Raw genomic sequence first — 20,167 nt, 5'->3', positions numbered from 1 at the left:
GTGTTTTCGAATGGATGAATTCGTAATATTACTAGACTAGTACGGTTGTGTGAGTGAACGTATTCATCAAGCATACTGGTATTCAGAGACATCTAGTAACGAATAGCTAGTTGTCTTTTGTTTAAAATGATGGTATGCACTAGACAGGCCTGAAGACTAAACCAAATAAACTACACAGGCACTCTAATTTGTAGAACTGGAGCTCATTTCGGGTTCCACAAACTCACAATTCAAATTATAATTCTTACGGTAGGCGGACTAAATCGGATACTTTTTGGAAATTGAAGAAAAAACATCCGATACAACTAGGTTTGAAATCAATTTATCTCAACCGTTGTGTAGCTCCAACCTTCAGCTAAACTTTTTTGTTTAAATTTTTAGTAAATCATATTTCAAATGATATAGATGTCATTTCGTTATATCAAAGTTTGTTGGATGAAAAGTTATTTGGTTTTATTTTGCAAAGAAAATAAAATGATATCAAGCAATATAATAATTGTAATACAGAGAAAATAAGAAGTAAGCAAAACTTTCGTTCGACAATATATTGAAACTTTCTTATTGAGATATTTCTTTGACTGAAAGAATAGAAAGAAATTACACAGTAGAATTTTTAGCAAAAGATCTGAAATTAGAATTTTTTTGCAATATTTTATTTTCAGTGTCGGAAAATCAATGTCGAACTGTCAAAAAACCATGCTTCCGAGCAGGGTTATTTTTGACAACGACAAAACAACTACTTAACTGTCAAATTTTAATCAACAGAAAAAACAATTCGCGAGATGGTTCACAGCCTTTGTAAATTACTGTGTTTACCAGTAATTATCGGAATCTCGGTAAACAATATTTAGACAACCGAAATTCGATGATTCATTAAAGTAGCCATTTTTCTTCAGTGCAAAACTGAGCGATGTGAAAAATGCATGTGCTCTTATGTGAAATCAGTTGAGACTAAAATTTGAGCACGAATAACAAATTTGTTCAACGTTTGGGCGATTATTCGTGACAAGAAATCTCACAGAGAATCCTAAGGCGCACGGGAAAAAGATCTTCGTAACGCTAAAGACTGTCCCAGAAAGTATGGACGCACTTTGGTTTCGCTGTAAATAATTCACAAGTGTTAGATATTTAAATTTTATTCGATAAACTTATAATATTAGACACCAACAACAACAAATGGCTAATCGAGTTTCACGTAGGTTTCGTCGTCCATTCCTCAAAAGTGTTATTCTCACCGAACTTCCTGATTGCATTTCGCACGGCTTTTTCACTTACTCCTTCCATTTTTGCTATCTTTATCAGTGACAGTCCGCGTTCTGTGCACCATTTGTACACAACTTTTCGACGTTGTTCTGCTGAAAGTCCAAGCATTTCGAAACAAACTAATGAAAACGAATAAACAACTGCACAAGTGGTTGGGAAGAGTGTAAACAACAGTACGCAGCCATAAAAATTGACAGATTCTGAACCAACTTTCTGGGGCAGTCTTTAATCTAATGCATGAGATTGATTGGATTATCGTATGATAATTTCCTTAAATCAATAAAACATTGAATATTTCACGCGTTTTTTTAGAACGGCTAATAAGCCACCTGTCAACTTCCACTTTGAAAGAAATTGCAAGCGAGCTATGAAGGATAGAGTATTAAATTTAACACCAGACGAAAGAGAAATTTTTTCTCTGCCGTTAACTCTTATGACTTACTCTCAGCGAGTACCGAGTCATTCGAAATTACTCTTCAAAGTGAATGTTGACAGGTGGCTCATTGGCCGTTCTAAAAAAAACGCGAAAAATATTCAATGTTTTATTGAGCCATTACTTTCGTTGTAACCGATATCTGATTTTCTGCGGGAATGAAAGTTCATGCATTCTACTGTGTAAATGCTTCACACTATTTTCTGCAATTGATATATTGTTTTATTTTATTTTTTACATTCCCGAGCCTATCAGTTCAACGCCAACATAAACTGCCCATACTTGCATATCAGTCCCATATGGAAATTCGGCATGTCGAGAAAAAGACGATCAAAATTTTATTTTCAATTTTTTTGATTTATTGTGCTACCTAATGCTAAATCATGGTATTATTACAAGGAATATCGGTAATACACCTTCGCTATTCCAATATTGCAACAAATGAAATTATTGAAATTTGCACTAAATGGGACTGACATGCGGGTACTTTGCATATGGGACAGACATGAGCTGATATTTTTTTCACATTTTTTTAAACAAACCCACAACTTTTATTGCAATTTCTGAGAGTATATTGAGCATAGATTTCATTCCTCAAGCTAACTCAAAACTGACGAAAATCGATATGCGACTGATATGCGAGTATGGGCAGTAAAGATGAAATCAATAAATCTATGATAATGAGTTTTAACTGGAATGTTTATTTTATATTCGAAATTTCATTTTAATTACTGCTCAAAATCTCGACAATAGTTCGCGGCGGATTTTTTTTGCGGCGAAGATCCCGGTAATTTATAACCTTCCCGAAACCGGAAATCTTATTCGTTTATTCAATAATACAAATAGATATCAACAATAAAAGTAAACGTAGAAGAAAATCGATTTTGAAGTGGTTACTACTCCTTTTTTCCGGTGTAAACTACGATTAGTCATGGAAAATCTTCAGAAATGTGTGAAATTGGGTAAGGTTAGGTTTTTTCGGACCAACATTTTTTTAAACAGAAACAACAGTTGATTTTTCGAGTACTAGAATGTTTAGCGATCGAGTACCATTTATTTTGGATATTTTATTTATTATTTCCGGGCATTCGAAAAATGGTATTGAAACAAGTATAATGCTCAATTCTAAATAAACGTTATTTTTCGCACAATAAATTAAGATCAACTTTACCATCTCAGTGTAAAAACTTTTTCTTCAATCTGTACTAGGATTTTTCAAACGAATTTGCCCGTTTATATAGGGAATCGTTGAAAAGGTGGAGTAATAAAAAGTTTTCCTACGGATTTGACAGCTGTTGCTGAAAGTATCTCTAAACAAGCAGCGCCTCTACATTTCATTGCAGAATCTTTGTGCCAATCGTTCAACGTTGAACAAAATCTCGGTTGATTTTTCAAAAGGCCGTAAGAGCAAGTGACAGTTTTTCTGTTTACTTTTTCTATTAATTACCAATCGGTTTCCACTTATATCACTCAACTTTTTGTATAAAATGATACCCGAAAACTTCGACTTTCAAATAGAATTATAAAATACAAGAAAATGTTTAGATTCACGTTACAATAATCGAAAGAGAAAGTATACAGAGAGGAACTGTCACATGCTTATACGGCCATTTGAGCGGTGGTCCTTTCTTGGTCCAATACGTTGGATCGTTGGTCCAATGAACGTCCAATCAATCGTTCAACGGGAGGCCAGCACGTGACCTTCTTTTTCCGATTTTCAGACAGGCCGTTGAACCGAATGTCATTTTTTTCGTTCAACAAACCCGACAGACAGAGGTCCATTGTTAAGAAATTTTTAATATGAGAAGTTGGAGCCCCGTTGGACTAGTTTTACTCGAGAATTTCCGATTTTTTCCACTTATTTTTTCAAGCGAACACTACATACCTGTACAATACTTCTACTTCACGCAGAATAACATCAAATTTTCTTTCTATATGAAGGTTACACCTAATTTTCACACTAGTTTTGCAAGAGAAAAAAACAACAGCAAACTGAAAGATTATTTTGTGCAGTATGTCGTTCAACAAAGGCTCAACAACCAACAAAATATAATCGCTTGCTGAGTGGGAATTTTATCAGAATCGTAGAAGAAATTCACTAAGGCTGTGAACCATTTCGTGGTTAATTTTATCTTTTGGTTGAAATCTGACACTCAAGCGGTTATTTTGATGTTGTGGTTATTTTTGAAACAGAAAAAAATCTTGCAAAGAAAATTCTAATATTAATTCTTTATTTAAATTTTTTTCCAGTGAAAAATAAACCCAAATAACTTTCCATCCGTCCAACTTTGAAATGGGCCACAGTTTTAGTTAAATCAGACCCTGTCAGCTTGGAGCGATCTCAATCTTCAGTTCAGCAACGCCATCGCACGGCGTCTCATTCAACATGTCATGTCAATTGCATGGGTGCGCAGTGCTGCTATTTTGGCGCGTACGAATTTGACATTTCTCTCCCCTACTTCTATGTACGTGATTCGATACGGACTTGCCTGAGGATGCCATGGTCGCAAAAAAGGATGTTGCCAAAGATTTGTTCGGGAAATGTGAGAGCTGGATATCTTGTTAATATGATGTCTTTTGTTAAATTTAACTACTCGACAGAAAATGTCAGATTGCAACCAAAAGTTAAAATTAACCGCGAAATGGTTCACAGCTTAAGAAAGCGATATGATTTAGTTGCATAATCATTTTATGTGATTTTTATATTCAGATATTTCGATAGTTATATTCTATTAAGTGGTTGAATTTTACTAAAACTACAACTCATTTCAGAATTCGACATATGAAAAACTACAAGGAATTATTTTTCAATGGAAATGAAATTATAACAAACATTGAAGATTCCATTCAGGTGTTTACCACGAGATAGCGCGACATACATATCCCAAGAATTTTGCATTTTTTAAACAATTTTTTCAATTTACTTGAGTTTGAAAGATTGGACATAGGATAACAACAGAGAACAAACATTCAAACTAGTGAAAACTTTTTCAAAAAAGCTGCGTAAAACATAGAAGAGAACATTCCTTAAATAATCACCGATGCGTTCGATTTTGCTCGCATAAATTACCATTGTATGCAAGTTCGAACGCAAAAGCCAATAAGGGATTCCTCGGGTACTCAAAGTGCCTATACAGGCGAATTGCTAATTGGTGATCACTTTGCCAAACAACCGTGAAATTTCTTATACGCAATAAAATCTCTACTTGAATGTCCGTTCTATGGGGTATATCTTTACAACGAAAAGAAAAACGTAAGTTCAAAAGCTGCCTATTCCAGTGTTAGATAATAAAAATATCGAGGTGCCAAAAAATCTATTATGCAGAATTATTTTTAACACTGAAGAAAATAATTACTGATCTGTCAGATTTTAACCAATGGATAAAACTATTTGCGAAATGGTTCTCAGTCCTCATCACGCATTTGGTCTTCTTATCCAGAACTATGTTTCTAGATAACTCCACATTGACCATCGAGTGAATGACCATGCTGTCTGCTATCCAATAGCTGAATCGGACGATCCGCAATTTCTAACTCGACATACAAGGAATCGAGAGTCTAGTTTGATAACGAGAATATAAAGTCGTGTGGCAGTTTGTTCTCCAAAGCGAATGGAATACCATGAATTGATTGATGTGATATTAAACTTAAATATTATTGCTAATTTTCCATAATTTTTTATTGATGCACTATAGTTTCATATTTGATGTGCTTAAAGGCAGTTATCCTAACTATTGAATTAAGTCTTACGGCTCATTAACTGTACTTCGCTAACTGAACTAGTCAGTTGAGCTCTATATGTTGAAAACATTATCACAGAGAACAGACATCCAAGCTGGTAGAAGCATACAAGTGAAGTTAGGTCCAGATTACAGTTGCGCACGATTTATTACACATAAGTTAATATTGTATGCAAGTTCGATTTCAACTACTCGAAGTGTCAATTGAATATCTTACACACATTGAAAACTTAACTTGTTTATCTGTTGTCTGAGATATTATCATATCGATTTTATTGGTTTTCTTTTGGCTAATAACTGAGGATGTTAAAGATATGAAATCAAATCATGATTATATGTTCTAGATGGAATTAAATCTCGGCATGTTGTAACATTTTAAAACTTATTTTATCTAGAACTCTCCTCTAATTTACAGATTCTAATCTCCGCAAAGTAATTATCTTCCGCAAAATACCAACAAGATCGATAGAGCAGACGAATTGGGTAATTATTATGAATATTTTAAAAACATAGAACAATCAGCAGTCTTTAATCTCAAACTTTACCTTAAAAGGAATAAGTAATTATGGCTCAATAAATTACAACGATGAGACACAGACGACATGAACACGAGTAGGACACTTACACATGAATAAATAATGTACGCGCACGATGTTTACGGTCTATTCAACTAGATTAAGTGGAGTTTGCACTTTCAAGTGCGCCAGATCGAGACAGCAAACGGATTAGGTCTGTATGCCGTAGTACACATACGCTCGGCACCAGTCCATCGTTTCGTCCTCATTACTACAGCACATCGGAAACACGAGAGATGATTTCGTCACCTTGGAACAGCGTTGACACAGTTCGTTGACATCTTCCTGTTAGGAAGAAAAATATTCCATGAACTCGATGATAATCCTATGATATCAAGATTGGCACATCACGCTGTCAGTGCTATAGGGACTATACTTACATCCTCGTAACAACGCTTGACACGCAAATAGTCCTCATCATAGTAGTCGCCGTCGGTCTGTTCTTCCGCCGAACGACGTTCGAGCTGGTGATGCACAACGGAAGCTGTCTCTGCCGGGCTACTGCGATCGGCGGTCGATGACGAAGCGTCCGAAGGTCTGGCGGAGACCTGTGTCAGTGTGACTAGTAAACAGATCACCAACGACAGCCTTACCGGTTTAGCGGAAACGATGCCGAACAGGTTGCTACTGCACTGCGGTGAGGTTTTGTTTCCGCGGCGGGCGCTTATCTGCAACAATAAAAAAGACCGAAACAAGGAAAATGAGATTAATACGATGAAAACAACTCTATTAGTATTCATTTTGTTTATTTGAAGGAGAAATGCGGTGTTTAAGACGTTTGTCGGTGATTTGAGAAGGCTATTCGGAGGGAGTGCACAATAACAATTTCGAGCGCGTGTCTAAGGTCAGGTGGGAACATCGTTGTGATTCAGTTGCGATTGTTCAGCACCCCAGCTGCACTAATAATAACGATAACTGTCGAAGACTTTGAATTATTGAGGGGCCCATAAAATTTGATAGAGACGGTAAAAATTACCCGTGATAGCTGTTCTCGTTTCCACCATGCATCAGATGATAATTCGTACTTCGATCAAGGATCATATGATTGTGCCGTGACGTGTGCTGCAGTCCCAAGTGAGTTGTTCGAGGTGGGTGGATGGAATCTCCGACACGCATTAATCAAATGCTTTGAGCCCGACTTATCTTGTTCCGCGATCTTTTACTTTCTGCGTGTCATGCGGTGACCCAAAACAAAACCCTCGGTGGCCTGACCCCTGTGCGGGGCTAGTTCCGATAAGAACGGAGGCAAACTTGACACACTTTGTGATTTGCTTCTCAAATCACTGTGTACGGCAATTCGTCCAATCCGCACTGTATCCAAGCAGGCCTTTGTTTTGCCCGCCTCTATGATGGTTCCCCGCCAGTTTTGGCCTCGCACACTTTATTACCCTTTATTTACATTATCATCAATTGCATCATCGCCGTAATCTGGTTCACTTGACCGTTTCTTCATTCTATATAGACATTCCGTCAGCGATCTATTAACCGGCTGATGGCTTTGGAAAATTCCTACCATGCGTTCTAGTCAGCTGTTGCTAGGGTAACTACTCCACAGTGAGACCATATTTGGATGCTGGGGCTACTCATCGAGCAGAACTTTGGAAGGAAAATGTACCAAAATGTGGTATAACATCAGCTACGGTTTCTATAAAAGCTTTGAAAATATTCACCAAAAACTCAAATCTGTTTGTGTGTGGTGATTGTATTTATGATGGTTCAGTGGTAGGCGGGATTAAAAACAAATTTTACCTATCAGTAATATTTTGAATTTGTTTTCCTTGAATATTACAAACTATTATCTTCATCGTGGTTAAGTTTGTATGAAATATTGAATGAGAGGAACGATCCTTGATTCGCCTTAACTAGTTCATTGGTAATGATATCAATAATATTTAGGCTTTGAACCATTTCACGGTTAATTTTATCTTTTGGTTAAAATCTGACACTCGAGAGGTTAATTTGATGTTGTCAAAAATAAACCTGCTCGAGAGCAGATCGATAGTTATTTTCCGACACTGAAAAAAAAATCTGACAATGAAAATTCTAATATTAATTCTTTAGTTGAAATTATTTCCAGTGGAAAACATACCCAAATAACTTTTCGTCCGTCAAATTTTGAAATGGGCCGCAGTTTTATTGAAATTTAACTACTCGACACAAAATAACCACTCAAGTGTCAGATTTTAACCAAAAGTTAAAATTACCCACGAAATGGTTTACAGCCTTAGTATAAGGTGTGCGTCGTTCGAAAAAAAATTCGAATTGACGTTGACCACTGCCATAAAATGTTCAAACGAAACCATTTTTTCACGATCTATTTTCGATCATTCATTAATTCCAATTTATTCTTTTTACCAAGCAACCAGTGAAGGTTTCGTCGAGCTGGTAGTAAAAATTTTTGCTAATGATTTCGGAAATATATTTGATATTTTGCATTAGAAAGTTCCGAAATTCCTATTCTCGTTTCGCTTATTACCTGACCTAGATTAGTTTCTTCAAAGAAACAATTTCCAAAGGTTGAAGCATAAGTTCGGATAGAAACTGGGCTAGCGAAAATGACATTAGATAATATTGAGTGTATAGGAAGAGTGACGACTGCTGTTCGTTTGGAATAAACCTTTTTTGTCAGTGTCTTTTCAAACGACCTATCACCCGCCTGTGATAAATTCTGGCCACCGTCTGAAAGCTGGTTGCATTCCAGCTGCTGTCAAAATTGTGCAGGCGAAATTGGGTCACTACCGTACGTGTCTTGTTTATTTCTCTTCCTTCTTTTTTTCTTTTTTTATTCGATTTCATTTGATATTCGTCAATCCCGCATGTACATACAAAAACCTGTTTTAATCCACCTCGTGGTGTAATGATGCCTTTCTCATATCAATCATACTATGATATAAAATACTGTGGTATTCTTCAAAATAATTTTCTTCGATTCTTGAAAGAATAAAACCGAAATCGGATTGTTTGGCCATCTACTGACAAAAACTATCAATTGAAGAAGATTTGAAGTCGATTTAGAAGATTGTTTACGTTTTTTGCCCTTTCCAGTGATGGTATAAAATTTTTAACACACATACTATATTTACGGATCCGGATGAAATTCAGGAATTTCGTATGGGACCACAGAACCTTTCATTTGAACCCAAGGGGCAAAGCACTCTAAACTCTAGAAAATCTCATACTAATAAACTCATTTCATTCCAAAATAATCTTCTCTAATCTAATTTAATCCTAACTAGTCTAGATAGGTTTGGGTAATTTTAACCTAATCCAACCTAGTTTTGCCTAATCTTGTTTGAAGTGTATCTGTCATTCAAGGTCACAAAAAAGTGTATGACAAATAAACTGAGAGTTGACTTGTGTCAGACCCAGTCAGCTTGGAGCGAAATAAGAGTTCAGCAAAGCCGTCGCACGGCATCATATTCAACATATCATGTCAATTGTATGGGTGCGCAGTGCTGCTATTTTGGCGCGAACGACTTTGACATTTCTTTCCCCTTCTTCTATGTACGAGATTCGATGCGGATTCGCCTGAGGGCGTCATGCTCGCACAAAATGATGTTGCCAATGATTTGTTTGGGAAGTGTGAGAGCTGGATATCTTGGTAATATGATGTCTTTGTCTGCGTTGAGCAGTTGCAAAAAGTAAAAAAACAACAGAAAATACTACGTTGACAGTTTCTTATGTCAAAATAATATTTTTCCAGATCTCGGCTAAACTTTTCTAATCCCATTCTAATCCACCTGCTAAACTTTTTTACTCCCGGTAAAACTTGTTTGAATTCAGACAAAGTTTAGAGTGATTTGCCCCTTGTTTAAACCTAAGTTTGTGCAAATCTGTCGCGCCATCTATGAGAAAAGTTAGAACACATATTTTCATTTGTTACCCCATAACTCCGAAACCGAAAGTCAGATCCAAATGAAATTCAGGAATTTAGTATGGGACCTAAAGAGCTTTCATATGAATTTATGTTTGTGAAAATCAGTTTAGCCATCTCCAAAAAAAATTGATGAACTTATTTTTTCAATTTTTGCACATTTTACCACATAACTTCAGAACCCGAAGTCAGATCTAAATAATATTGAGGAATTTTGTATTGGACCACAAGACCTTTCATTTGAATCCAATTTTGTGAAAATTGGTTCAGCCATCTCCGAGAACAGTTAGTGCAAAAAAACGTTATATACACACTTACGCATGCACATGCACACACAGACATTTTGCGTACTCGACGAACTGAGTCGAATGGTATATGGCACACGGCCCTTCGGGCCTCGATTAAGTCGGCGAAATTCTCTGCCAGAAACGGTTCCGGTAAAAATGGCAGACATAGTGAGTCACAGACAAAATGAAGTTTTAGAAATTACCAACATTTCGGGTAAATCTTTTGGCAACATTGTGGATCGGATGTCGTCATTCTCCTTGTACACTCAAAATAAACGTGTCTTTTCTTAAGATAGGGTGTACAAATTTTTGGAAATTCTCGGTTAATTTTTCAAAAGGGCGTATAAGCAAGTGACAGTTTCTATTTGTTTACTCTCTCTTCTATTAACTACCAAGCGGTTTGCACGTTTATCACTCAACTCTTTGCATGAAATGATACCCGAAACTTTCGACTTTCAAACAGAACAGTGATATCAAAGAAAATCTTTTTAATCACATCACAATAATCGAAAGAGAGAGTGATTAAAGAGAAACTGTCACTTGCTTATACGCCCTTTTGAAAAATTAACCGAGAATTGTGAAATTTGACATAAAGTTGAAATGTGAAAAAAATACTCGTAGCAAGAAAAAAAAATTGCTCTTTTTTTTAACAAGCTTTAACCACCCTATAGGTCGTGGATCCTTCCCCAAGAACTTGTTGCGCATTAAATTGCAATGACAACTTAGATGAGTCTAAGGAATCGGCGACGAAGCCAACATCGACTGCAAAGTTCGATTGTGGCGATAACGCCCAGTTCACTCTATGTTTACAATTTAGTCGTGTGCAGCAAATGTATCAAAATAGTGCAAATTGTAGAGTCATTAATTTGTTATCAGTGATTACTCGGGTTGCATCGCGTACTTATTAATGAACTACACAAAGTAAGCGGCGCTGAACGAGCATTGCGCTTAAAATGCCGATCTCATCGTGATATGTCTACTACGCCAAGTGCCGGCCTATTGTGGAAGGCGGATCACGAGCGAATCCTGTGATGTCACAAAGTTCGCGCCCCATTTTATTCCGCAGCGTAGTAATGCTCGATAAAATACACTCTGTCTGTTGTGGGTTGATAAGGCCGAGCCTTTCTATTTTTGTTTTCTCTATCATGCCATCGTGCGGCGTGGTTGAGTTGCAAATACAGAATGATGCAAAGTTCACGTGTTGTTTCGCTATCATGCTGACTTAGCGTGCTACCGCCTACCGGTAAAGTGCACTGAATGCGTGATCAGATTACAGCCTGCGATATTCTAACGCTAAATTGTTGGAATTCCAACTGGAAATCTTGCAATCTTGCTTTTATACATCCTGATTGGAAAGTTGTGCACCTATAGTAATTACGTAGTGCCTCTGAATATTGCATCATTCCGTTTCATGTAAGTTGTTTAGATTTGTGCAATCGTCAGAACGACAAAGTAAGAAACTAAGGCTACAAATAAAATTGGTTTTAAAACAAATAATCTTGTTCGAACTTTGCTACATATGTTACATGGAATCGAAGTTTTCATTCATTTATTCAACAAACATTTCCGGTCTTTTCAATTAGCTAAGAAGTATGTTTCACAGTCTCAAGCGAATTTCTGTTGGGTTTCAACTTTGGTAAGACTAGTATCTTTTCCACTCAAATTCATAAACTGAAACAATATGTCAAAATTTGAGTATGGACTAGAGTAAAATTTACTCAGGCCATGAGTTCTCTTGCATTTATTCATACATTAGAGTAGGCATTGAGATTTCCAACATTTGAGTGACAAAAATAACTCTTGCAGTTCAGTTGCGTTTTTCATTGCCGTTTCTAGATCCGGTTTTTGAAACCAGGAATCATCAATCATAGATATTTTCAATAGAAACTTTGTGGTTTCAATTATGCTAAGTGAAACGTCTAACATAAGGATATCAAAATCGTTCAATTTTGACTCGAAACCGGTCAAAAGGAAACTGTTTCGAATCACTTTTTTGCGCTTCCCATTTAAAAGAATTTCTTCTTCAACTATAGATATTCATGAATATAAACATTAACGAAGAAGAATTTCTTTATTTTGAGTACAAGGTACTCAAATTCTGAAAAAAAAATCTTTCTTATTTTGAGTGAAATTTACTCAAATTTTGACAGTATCGTCCCTTAACTCAAAAATGAGTAGGAAGGTTTAGAGTACATGCCCATTTTTTTATCTGTATTATACAGATTTTTACACGCGCATACAGATTTAATACAGAGTACAGATTTTTTTTTACAGATTTCCTAAATTTAATACAGATTTCACAAAAAGTAATAAAATTTTTTAACTTTTCCATCGAAGCTTTTTATTAGAGTTTGATTGCAGTAACGAGATAAAACAAAGACAAATCATAAATTGATCTTTTGTGCAGATATTTGACCACTGAAATTCATTTATAATTTGAAACCAATTTGAACTGATATTCGAGAAAGTCATCATGAAACTTTGTCAGACTGAGAGTTTTATGACCTGACTTAACGTTGTGTATTGGGTGTTAAAATTCCATGTCAACTTATGGAGTCAACATTTTCAAACTAGATAAGAAAACTATTGAATCCTTGGAAGCGCGATAATGACTTAGGATGATATGAATGATGAATGCTCATTAAATTTGTTATTCTGTAACCATAATCTATTGGAATAACATTTTTAACATCATTTTATTGTAGAAATTTCATTTTATTAGTGAATACAGATATTTTAACAAAACAATACAAATTTGCTACGAAAATATCTGGCATCTCTGGTGGTGTGTCACTCAATTCTCGGTTGATTTTTCAGAAGGCCGCAACAGCAGTGACATTTTCTCTTTGTTTACTTTCTCTTTTGATTATTGTGATGTAATCATAAAGATTTTCTTGGATTTCACAGTTCTGTTTGAAAGTTTAAAGTTTCAGGTTTCACTTTATGCAAAAAGTAGTGAAAAAATGGAAACCTATTGGTAATAGGTAGGAGAGATATTAAACAAAGAGAAACTGTCACTTGTTTTTACGGCCTTCTGAAAAATCAACCGAGAATTTTGAGTTTTGTTCAATGAGGGTGTAGGTCAAAACATTGAGCAAAAGATCCATGATATAGATTTTTAATATAAAGAATTCAATGTGAGACCTTTTTTTACATTTCTTGCACTTTAAGAAATGATGGTCGCGTCGAACCGGAATGTGAGCTCTTATTCACTACTACTATATTCACGATTAAGATCTGCCCATTCTTGTAAAGAATTAATTTTGAAAGGGGGCCCCATACTAAAGTCAGACGTATTCACGTCAAAAACTCAATCATTACAGCTCCTGCAATTTTCTGGAATATATTCCAATAATATTCATGGGGAAATCGTAAAACGAAACATCCAAATCGAAGAAATGAGATTACGTTCTGTTCGCAAAACTAGGAAATTCTTATGTTTTATAGTAAGGGTTAGAGAATAATTGATAAAATTGATTTGTTCTTATAGTTTTTGTTTAGGCATAATTTTTTTTGAATGATTAAAGAATAGGTGGGAACTTCTAAACAATTAAAATAATGAATAAAATAAAATCATTTAGTAATTCGACTAGTAAAAATTGATCCGGATGGCTAAGTGTTCTATACCGTTCGACACAGTGCGGAGAGCTAATAAATGTCTGTGCATATGTATGTATGTCACTCATTTTTCTCAGAGATGACTGAACCGTTTTCACAAACTTATGCACAAATGAAAGATCTTATAACTATTGAATTTCATTCGGGTCCGACTTCTGGCTCCGGATCTATAGGGTAACGTGTGTTTAAAATTAAGAACCGTCATTTAGATTGACGATGAAAAAAATAGAAAAATTCTTCTATACATGGCTCAAATCTGTTTTAGTTTGTAGGTTATATTAGTTACTTACTAAACGAACCGACTCCGGGTAAACCGGATTCCAATTCCCGGTTCCGGAAGTACCAGAAATAGTAGTAAAAACTCCGAAAAGGAACTCACTCATTTTTCTTAGAGATGACTGAACCGTTTTTCACAAACTTATGCACAAATGAAAGATCTTATGGTCCCATAGAATGATATTGAATTTCATTCGGGTCCGACTTCCGGTTCCGGAACTATAGGGTAAAGTGTGTTTCAAACCGCCATTTAGAAAGACGATGCAAAAAAATAGAAAAAGGTAATGTTAGTGTATACCCAGAAAATAATTTTATTCAAGCTTGAAATTTTGTTTGTGAGAATATATGTTAAGTAATATGAAAAAGGCATTATTACACCACTAGGTGGATTGAAACACGTTTTTCTTTTGAGTAAATTCAAAGTTCAACTTTTATGCTTAAGCAATTATTCTGATGTAAATAGTCAGTATAGATTGGTTTATTTTAAAAATGTGTTCAAATTATTTTAAAACAGGGCCATCTTGAAATGTTCTTCAAAAAACAGATTGGAAATAAAATAACTGAACAAAAATTTACAGTATCAGCAAGAAATCAATGAAATCCATTTACACAAGACTTTTTTATGAACATGTTAAGTCGCTTCGAGAAAATTGCGAAGAGAAAAGAAAAGTTCGATTTGCCAGTTTTGTCTCAAGCTGAGTCGAATGATATATAAAACAAGCTCCGATAAAAAATCGGGTTTTCTACTATTCTTTATTGCTATTCTATATCCTTTCTATAGAGCAAGGCAAAAAAGATCCAGTAAAATAAAATTTTATATTTAGTTAAACTTTAATTTAAAGGTGATCAGAAAATAAAAGGTGATTTTTTTGAGGTTAGGATTTTCATGCATTAGTATTTGCTCAGATTTTTTGAGGTTATGATTTTCATGCATTATTATTTGCTCAGTATGCTCTGACATTTCATCATGAAGCCGAACGATCTGCCACAACGTCGAATTTTCAGTGAATGGGCCCTAGAAAAGTTGGCAGAAAATCCGCTTTTTTATCGACAAATTTTGTTCAGCGATGAGGCTCATTTCTGGTTGAATGGCTACGTAAATAAGCAAAATTGCCGCATTTGGAGTGAAGAGCAACCAGAAGCCGTTCAAGAACTGCCCATGCATCCCGAAAAATGCACTGTTTGGTGTGGTTTGTACGCTGGTGGAATCATTGGACCGTATTTTTTCAAAGATGCTGTTGGACGCAACGTTACAGTGAATGGCGATCGCTATCGTTCGATGCTAACAAACTTTTTGTTGCCAAAAATGGAAGAACTGAACTTGGTTGACATGTGGTTTCAACAAGATGGCGCTACATGCCACACAGCTCGCGATTCTATGGCCATTTTGAGGGAAAACTTCGGAGAACAATTCATCTCAAGAAATGGACCGGTAAGTTGGCCACCAAGATCATGCGATTTGACGCCTTTAGACTATTTTTTGTGGGGCTACGTCAAGTCTAAAGTCTACAGAAATAAGCCAGTAACTATTCCAGCTTTGGAAGACAACATTTCCGAAGAAATTCGGGCTATTCCGGCCGAAATGCTCGAAAAAGTTGCCCAAAATTGGACTTTCCGAATGGACCACCTAAGACGCAGCCGCGGTCAACATTTAAATGAAATTATCTTCAAAAAGTAAATGTCATGTACCAATCTAACGTTTAAAATAAAGAACCGATGAGATTTTGCAAATTTTATGCGTTTTATTGTTTAAAAAAGTTCTCAAGCTCTTAAAAAATCACCCGTTATCATCAGAATTAGTCAAACACAGAATTTACTGAAACCAAACCTTAATTAATAAACCAAATTTAGGTCTAGCGTACTTTAAAACAGTTCATTATAAATTTGATCCCCATCGCTTCTTCGCTATTCAACCCAATTTTTATCGAAATAGCTTCAGCTGGTTCAGAATGCAGAGATGCCAGGACTTCAGATTTGTCTGCGAATCTGCAGACTTCTTATAAAATGCTGTAGAATTTTTTGCAGATATTTGAAAATCGAGATTTTCGCAGACTTTCGTCAAAATCTACAGACTTTTGAAATAGATGCTCTGGTTTTGTTTGCTCGCTAAACCATACTTTAAAAAGATATGAAAGCATGCAGACATTTTTCTCGGATTCACAGACTTTTGCAACCCTATCTGAAGATATTTGAAATTTTTACCTGGAATCTCTGTCAGAAGGAGTTGTGCAGAATTAACAGAAAAAAACAGGATTAGAAAAGTTTCACGAGACCTAGAAAGGTAATCGAGATTTGACAAGATTACATTAACTAAGATTGCCCAGTTTTATCTAGACTAGATTATATTAGATGAGATTATTTCGGAATAAAATGTGTTTATTAGTCTACGGTAGTCCAAAGTTTAGTGTAGATTCTTCCTACTATAGAAAATAATTAAATCTAAGTCTAAATTGTTTCAGAATAATTCAAGATGATGATCATAACATGGAATTTGATGTTGAATTCGTCAATTGAACATAAAAATAATTTTATAGCATACTTCCACTCAAAGATCAACTCCAGTTTTTTACTGTTGTTACTGACTCAAATTTGAACGAAGTTATTCTGTCATTTCAAACAAATAAACGACCTATCAAATTTTCTGACAGTCAAATGCCAGTGCCCCCAGCAAGAAACTTTTGTTAGGGTCGATAGTTTTTTTTTCATTCTGATCAAATATCATCTGTATTTTTCACAAACACTGACTGTTTCTGTTTTGCAGTACAGATTACAAATTTTGTGGCTTTATGGAAAATTCTATATCGCTTTTCAATTGAGATGAGAGTGTGGGTCTCCACCAAGATATCGGCAATGGAGGTGTACGGTTATCAACTCAAATTATACACAACGTGTTTACATAAAAAAATTCATTATTCAAGTAGACATAAACAATTTAAAATATTTAACCTAAGCGATTGTTGGTGAACTAATGGGCGATCATACCTTGTATTCTTGGTTCATTGGTAAGCTTCGAAATTGGGATCTATTGATTTATAGTTAACAGAATAATCCAGCACAAATGATGCTCTACCGCTACTCGAAGCACTTTCTTCTATTTTGATTTTCGATTTCAACACAATCACCACTAAAAGATCGAAGTTACGCGAGATTATGCGATCACGAGATAACGTTCGCTTGGAAGTAGGTTCGTCCGTTCCGTGTACACTAACTAGCGCTACTGACCCAATCCCGGCGGCCGTCATCTTTTATATTAAATGGCAAAAAAATCACCGAGTACCGAATTCACATGACTTCATCATGCGAGTTTTGGTAACCTCTGAATGACGCCAATACTCACACTCGAGCTGCGTCGGTTTCGATTCAGCCGCCCGACGCGTGGGCAAATCGGAAACGCTGATAGAACCGAGTGCTCTGATTGGTTCGCCTATCACTTCGTGAGGATGCGCATTCGTATCTGATCGTGATTTTAAACAATCGCAGGAAGGGATGGGATGTCTTCGACTGCTCAACGACGATGACGAACGATGACGAAGGTGCAGTTACCGGTCCCACCTGGTTAAGGTTGCGCGCAACCTGTGAACTCGAGATCGATGCGCTTAGTATTAATTCAATAAACTTCATTTTGATTATCTGTGTTTTTTTTTTTGTTTCAGCTGTTTTGCACATGTTGATTTACCTCTATGATTATATTCCTCAGAAAACAGTTCTGCGTTCCACTACTAAAATGTTATGAAATTTCGCCACGTTTTGACTTCTTTATCACACAACAGAAATCTTATCATTGCCGCTATTCCGTCACTGGGTGTCCCCCAAAATTGATTACGTCAGATTTAAACTTCAGCTTCGCAATGTATGACTTTAGCTACTGTTTTCAATTCGACCGGACAATTGTTTTGACCGATTTAATCGACACTAAACTGTTAAGACTAATTTGTCAAAATAAAAACGCTCCCGGTTGTACAAGTTTTCTCCACTTGACCCTTGTTGTTACCGATATTATTACTGGTAAACGGTTTATGTTTGTAGCGGTTATGTATCTGATTTACCGGTAGCTCTGTCTGTTTGGTTGAAGATCCGGAACTTGATTTATGACGTACACTGGAAACGATGCCTGGAAATGATATTGACACTTATATGACGCTTATGTGCGAATACATACCATCCATTTCGCCAAATCATACAAAAATTTTCGAATTTCAAAGCATACGCTTCCAGATCAGATTTGTTGACTTATTATTTTACCTTGGTCTGGGAAAAATTTAGCTTCGGTAAAATGGTTTGTTCTGCATAATGATCAATTTAGCGAATTAAAGTCTGCAATGAAAATGACGTGAAATGACACACCTTAAAAATATAAAAAAGTAAGAAAATTATCTTTCAAATTGATCCCAGTAGCTACAGATAACAGATAGACAGGCTCGCGTGCTGTTTATTTTTCTGTTTACTAAAATTCTTTAACTACCGGTTGTTTCCAAATGCTTTGACGTGAATACGTCTTACTTTACTACGGGATGCCTCTTTAAAATTAATAACATAATAACATAATAACATGATTCTTTTTCCATGTCATCAGAAATATGATCAGTAATTTATGATTAAATTTTCCACGCGAGATAACATAAATAACTTATAAATTAAGTTTTGTTAAACTTTTGGAAACGGGCTTGAGGTAGTCAGGCACATATTAGTCCAGTTGTTTGATTGGACGAATATAAAAGGTAAACAATAGTCGAAAATCGATCATTTTGTCTTGAGTTTTTACAGTTTTACATCCCCCAACAGTCAAAACAACAGACTTTCTGGAACAGTGATGCCACTCATATTAAAAAGATATCCAGCTCTCACATTTCCCGAACAAATCTTTGGCAACATCCTTTTTTGCGACCATGGCGTCCTCAGGCGAGTCCGCATCGAATCACGTACATAGAAGTAGGGGAGAGAAATGTCAAATTCGTACGCGACAAAATAGCAGCACTGCGCACCCATATAATTGACATGGCATGTTGAATGAGACGCCGTGCGATGGCGTTGCTGAACTGATGGCGTTGCTGAACTGAAGATTGAGATCGCTCCAAGCTGACAGGGTCTGGTTCATGTCAATATAAGGGTGTGAGTATACTCATACCCTTATATTGACATGAACCTAACAACTGGAAGCTCTGGACAATAAAGACAGGCTTCCAAACATGAGTGGTCGTTTGCAAAAGATGTATAATTACTTTTATAGCTTAACATGTCAAAACTATTTATGGAGACTAAGTAACAATATTTCACGCATTTTACGGATAATGGCAAATAAGCCCTCTGTCAACATCCACTTTAAGCAATAATTTCAGAAGTGTAAATAACAACATCAGACGAAATATTAAACATCTCCTTTGATATTACTGTTGAATGACTCTCAGTGAGCGCCCGAGACGTCAGAAAGGATATTGCACTTCTGTGTAATATCCAAAAGTGTTACATAAGTTGTGTAAGCTTTGCGTCTGCTTAGCGGTTTAAGTTGGACTTCTAGGCGGAGATGGCAGTTCTACTTGAACTGCTTTAAGCACTGACGAGCCGAAGGCGAAACGCAAGGAAAGAAACAAAATATGTGCTTTTTTGCACAAAACAAAAAACCCCCAAATGTTCAATACAGACTAATTTATATATGTAGTTTGATACATAACTAACTTAGATAGTATAACTCCTGATCTTCAATGCGTTTAATGATGTCATCCATTTGAGCACGCACATTTTCTAATTTACGCACTTTAATAGACTGAGTTTGACAACTTTTTTCAAGTACAACACTTTCGATTAATATGATTACAGATTTCAGTAATATGTTCCAACACCGACTAGTTCGGTAATGAAGTTTACAGAATTCGTTAAGTCGATAGACGTTTTTAAAAATTCGCGGACCCTGCGGTGTTTTTCGTATTACTGATTATATTCGGTAATTTGTAACCGAACTCCGTATGCTTTTTTAAGTGTGTACGAACGATTATCGATATATTCGGAAGTGTGAAATAAGCATGCCATTTTTATTCATATTCGCGTGCTCTAGTTATGTCTGTATCATTACCCGCCCGCCTTTTTCAGTTAGAACAAAGTTTCAT

At 35.9% G+C, this 20,167-nt stretch overlaps 1 protein-coding gene across 1 annotated transcript; it reads right to left on the bottom strand.

Annotated features, from left to right (window-relative positions):
- Positions 1-5,375: 5,375 nt before the first annotated feature.
- Positions 5,376-17,267, bottom strand: LOC131429735 (uncharacterized). The gene is made up of 3 exons (XM_058594060.1): positions 17,049-17,267; positions 6,392-6,679; positions 5,376-6,296 (listed from the first exon to the last, which is right to left on the bottom strand). The coding sequence occupies exons 1-3, from the start codon at positions 17,064-17,066 to the stop codon at positions 6,162-6,164; spliced, it is 441 nt and encodes a 146-aa protein (XP_058450043.1). The 5' UTR covers positions 17,067-17,267; the 3' UTR covers positions 5,376-6,161.
- Between the last annotated feature and the right edge of the window lie 2,900 nt (positions 17,268-20,167).

The sequence above is a fragment of the Malaya genurostris genome, chromosome 2 (genome assembly GCF_030247185.1).
Source record: "Malaya genurostris strain Urasoe2022 chromosome 2, Malgen_1.1, whole genome shotgun sequence".
Classification (NCBI taxonomy): Eukaryota; Metazoa; Arthropoda; class Insecta; order Diptera; family Culicidae; genus Malaya; species Malaya genurostris.
The sequence above is the reverse complement of the archived record's forward strand: the minus strand, read 5'-3'. Positions and strand labels throughout refer to the sequence as shown.

Bases quoted from the DNA above. Each gene is read 5' to 3' on its own strand.
- LOC131429735 (XM_058594060.1), bottom strand. The intron at 6,297-6,391 runs GTAAGTATAGTC...TCTTCCTAACAG, and splicing joins TCAAGCGTTGTTACGAGGAT to GAAGATGTCAACGAACTGTG.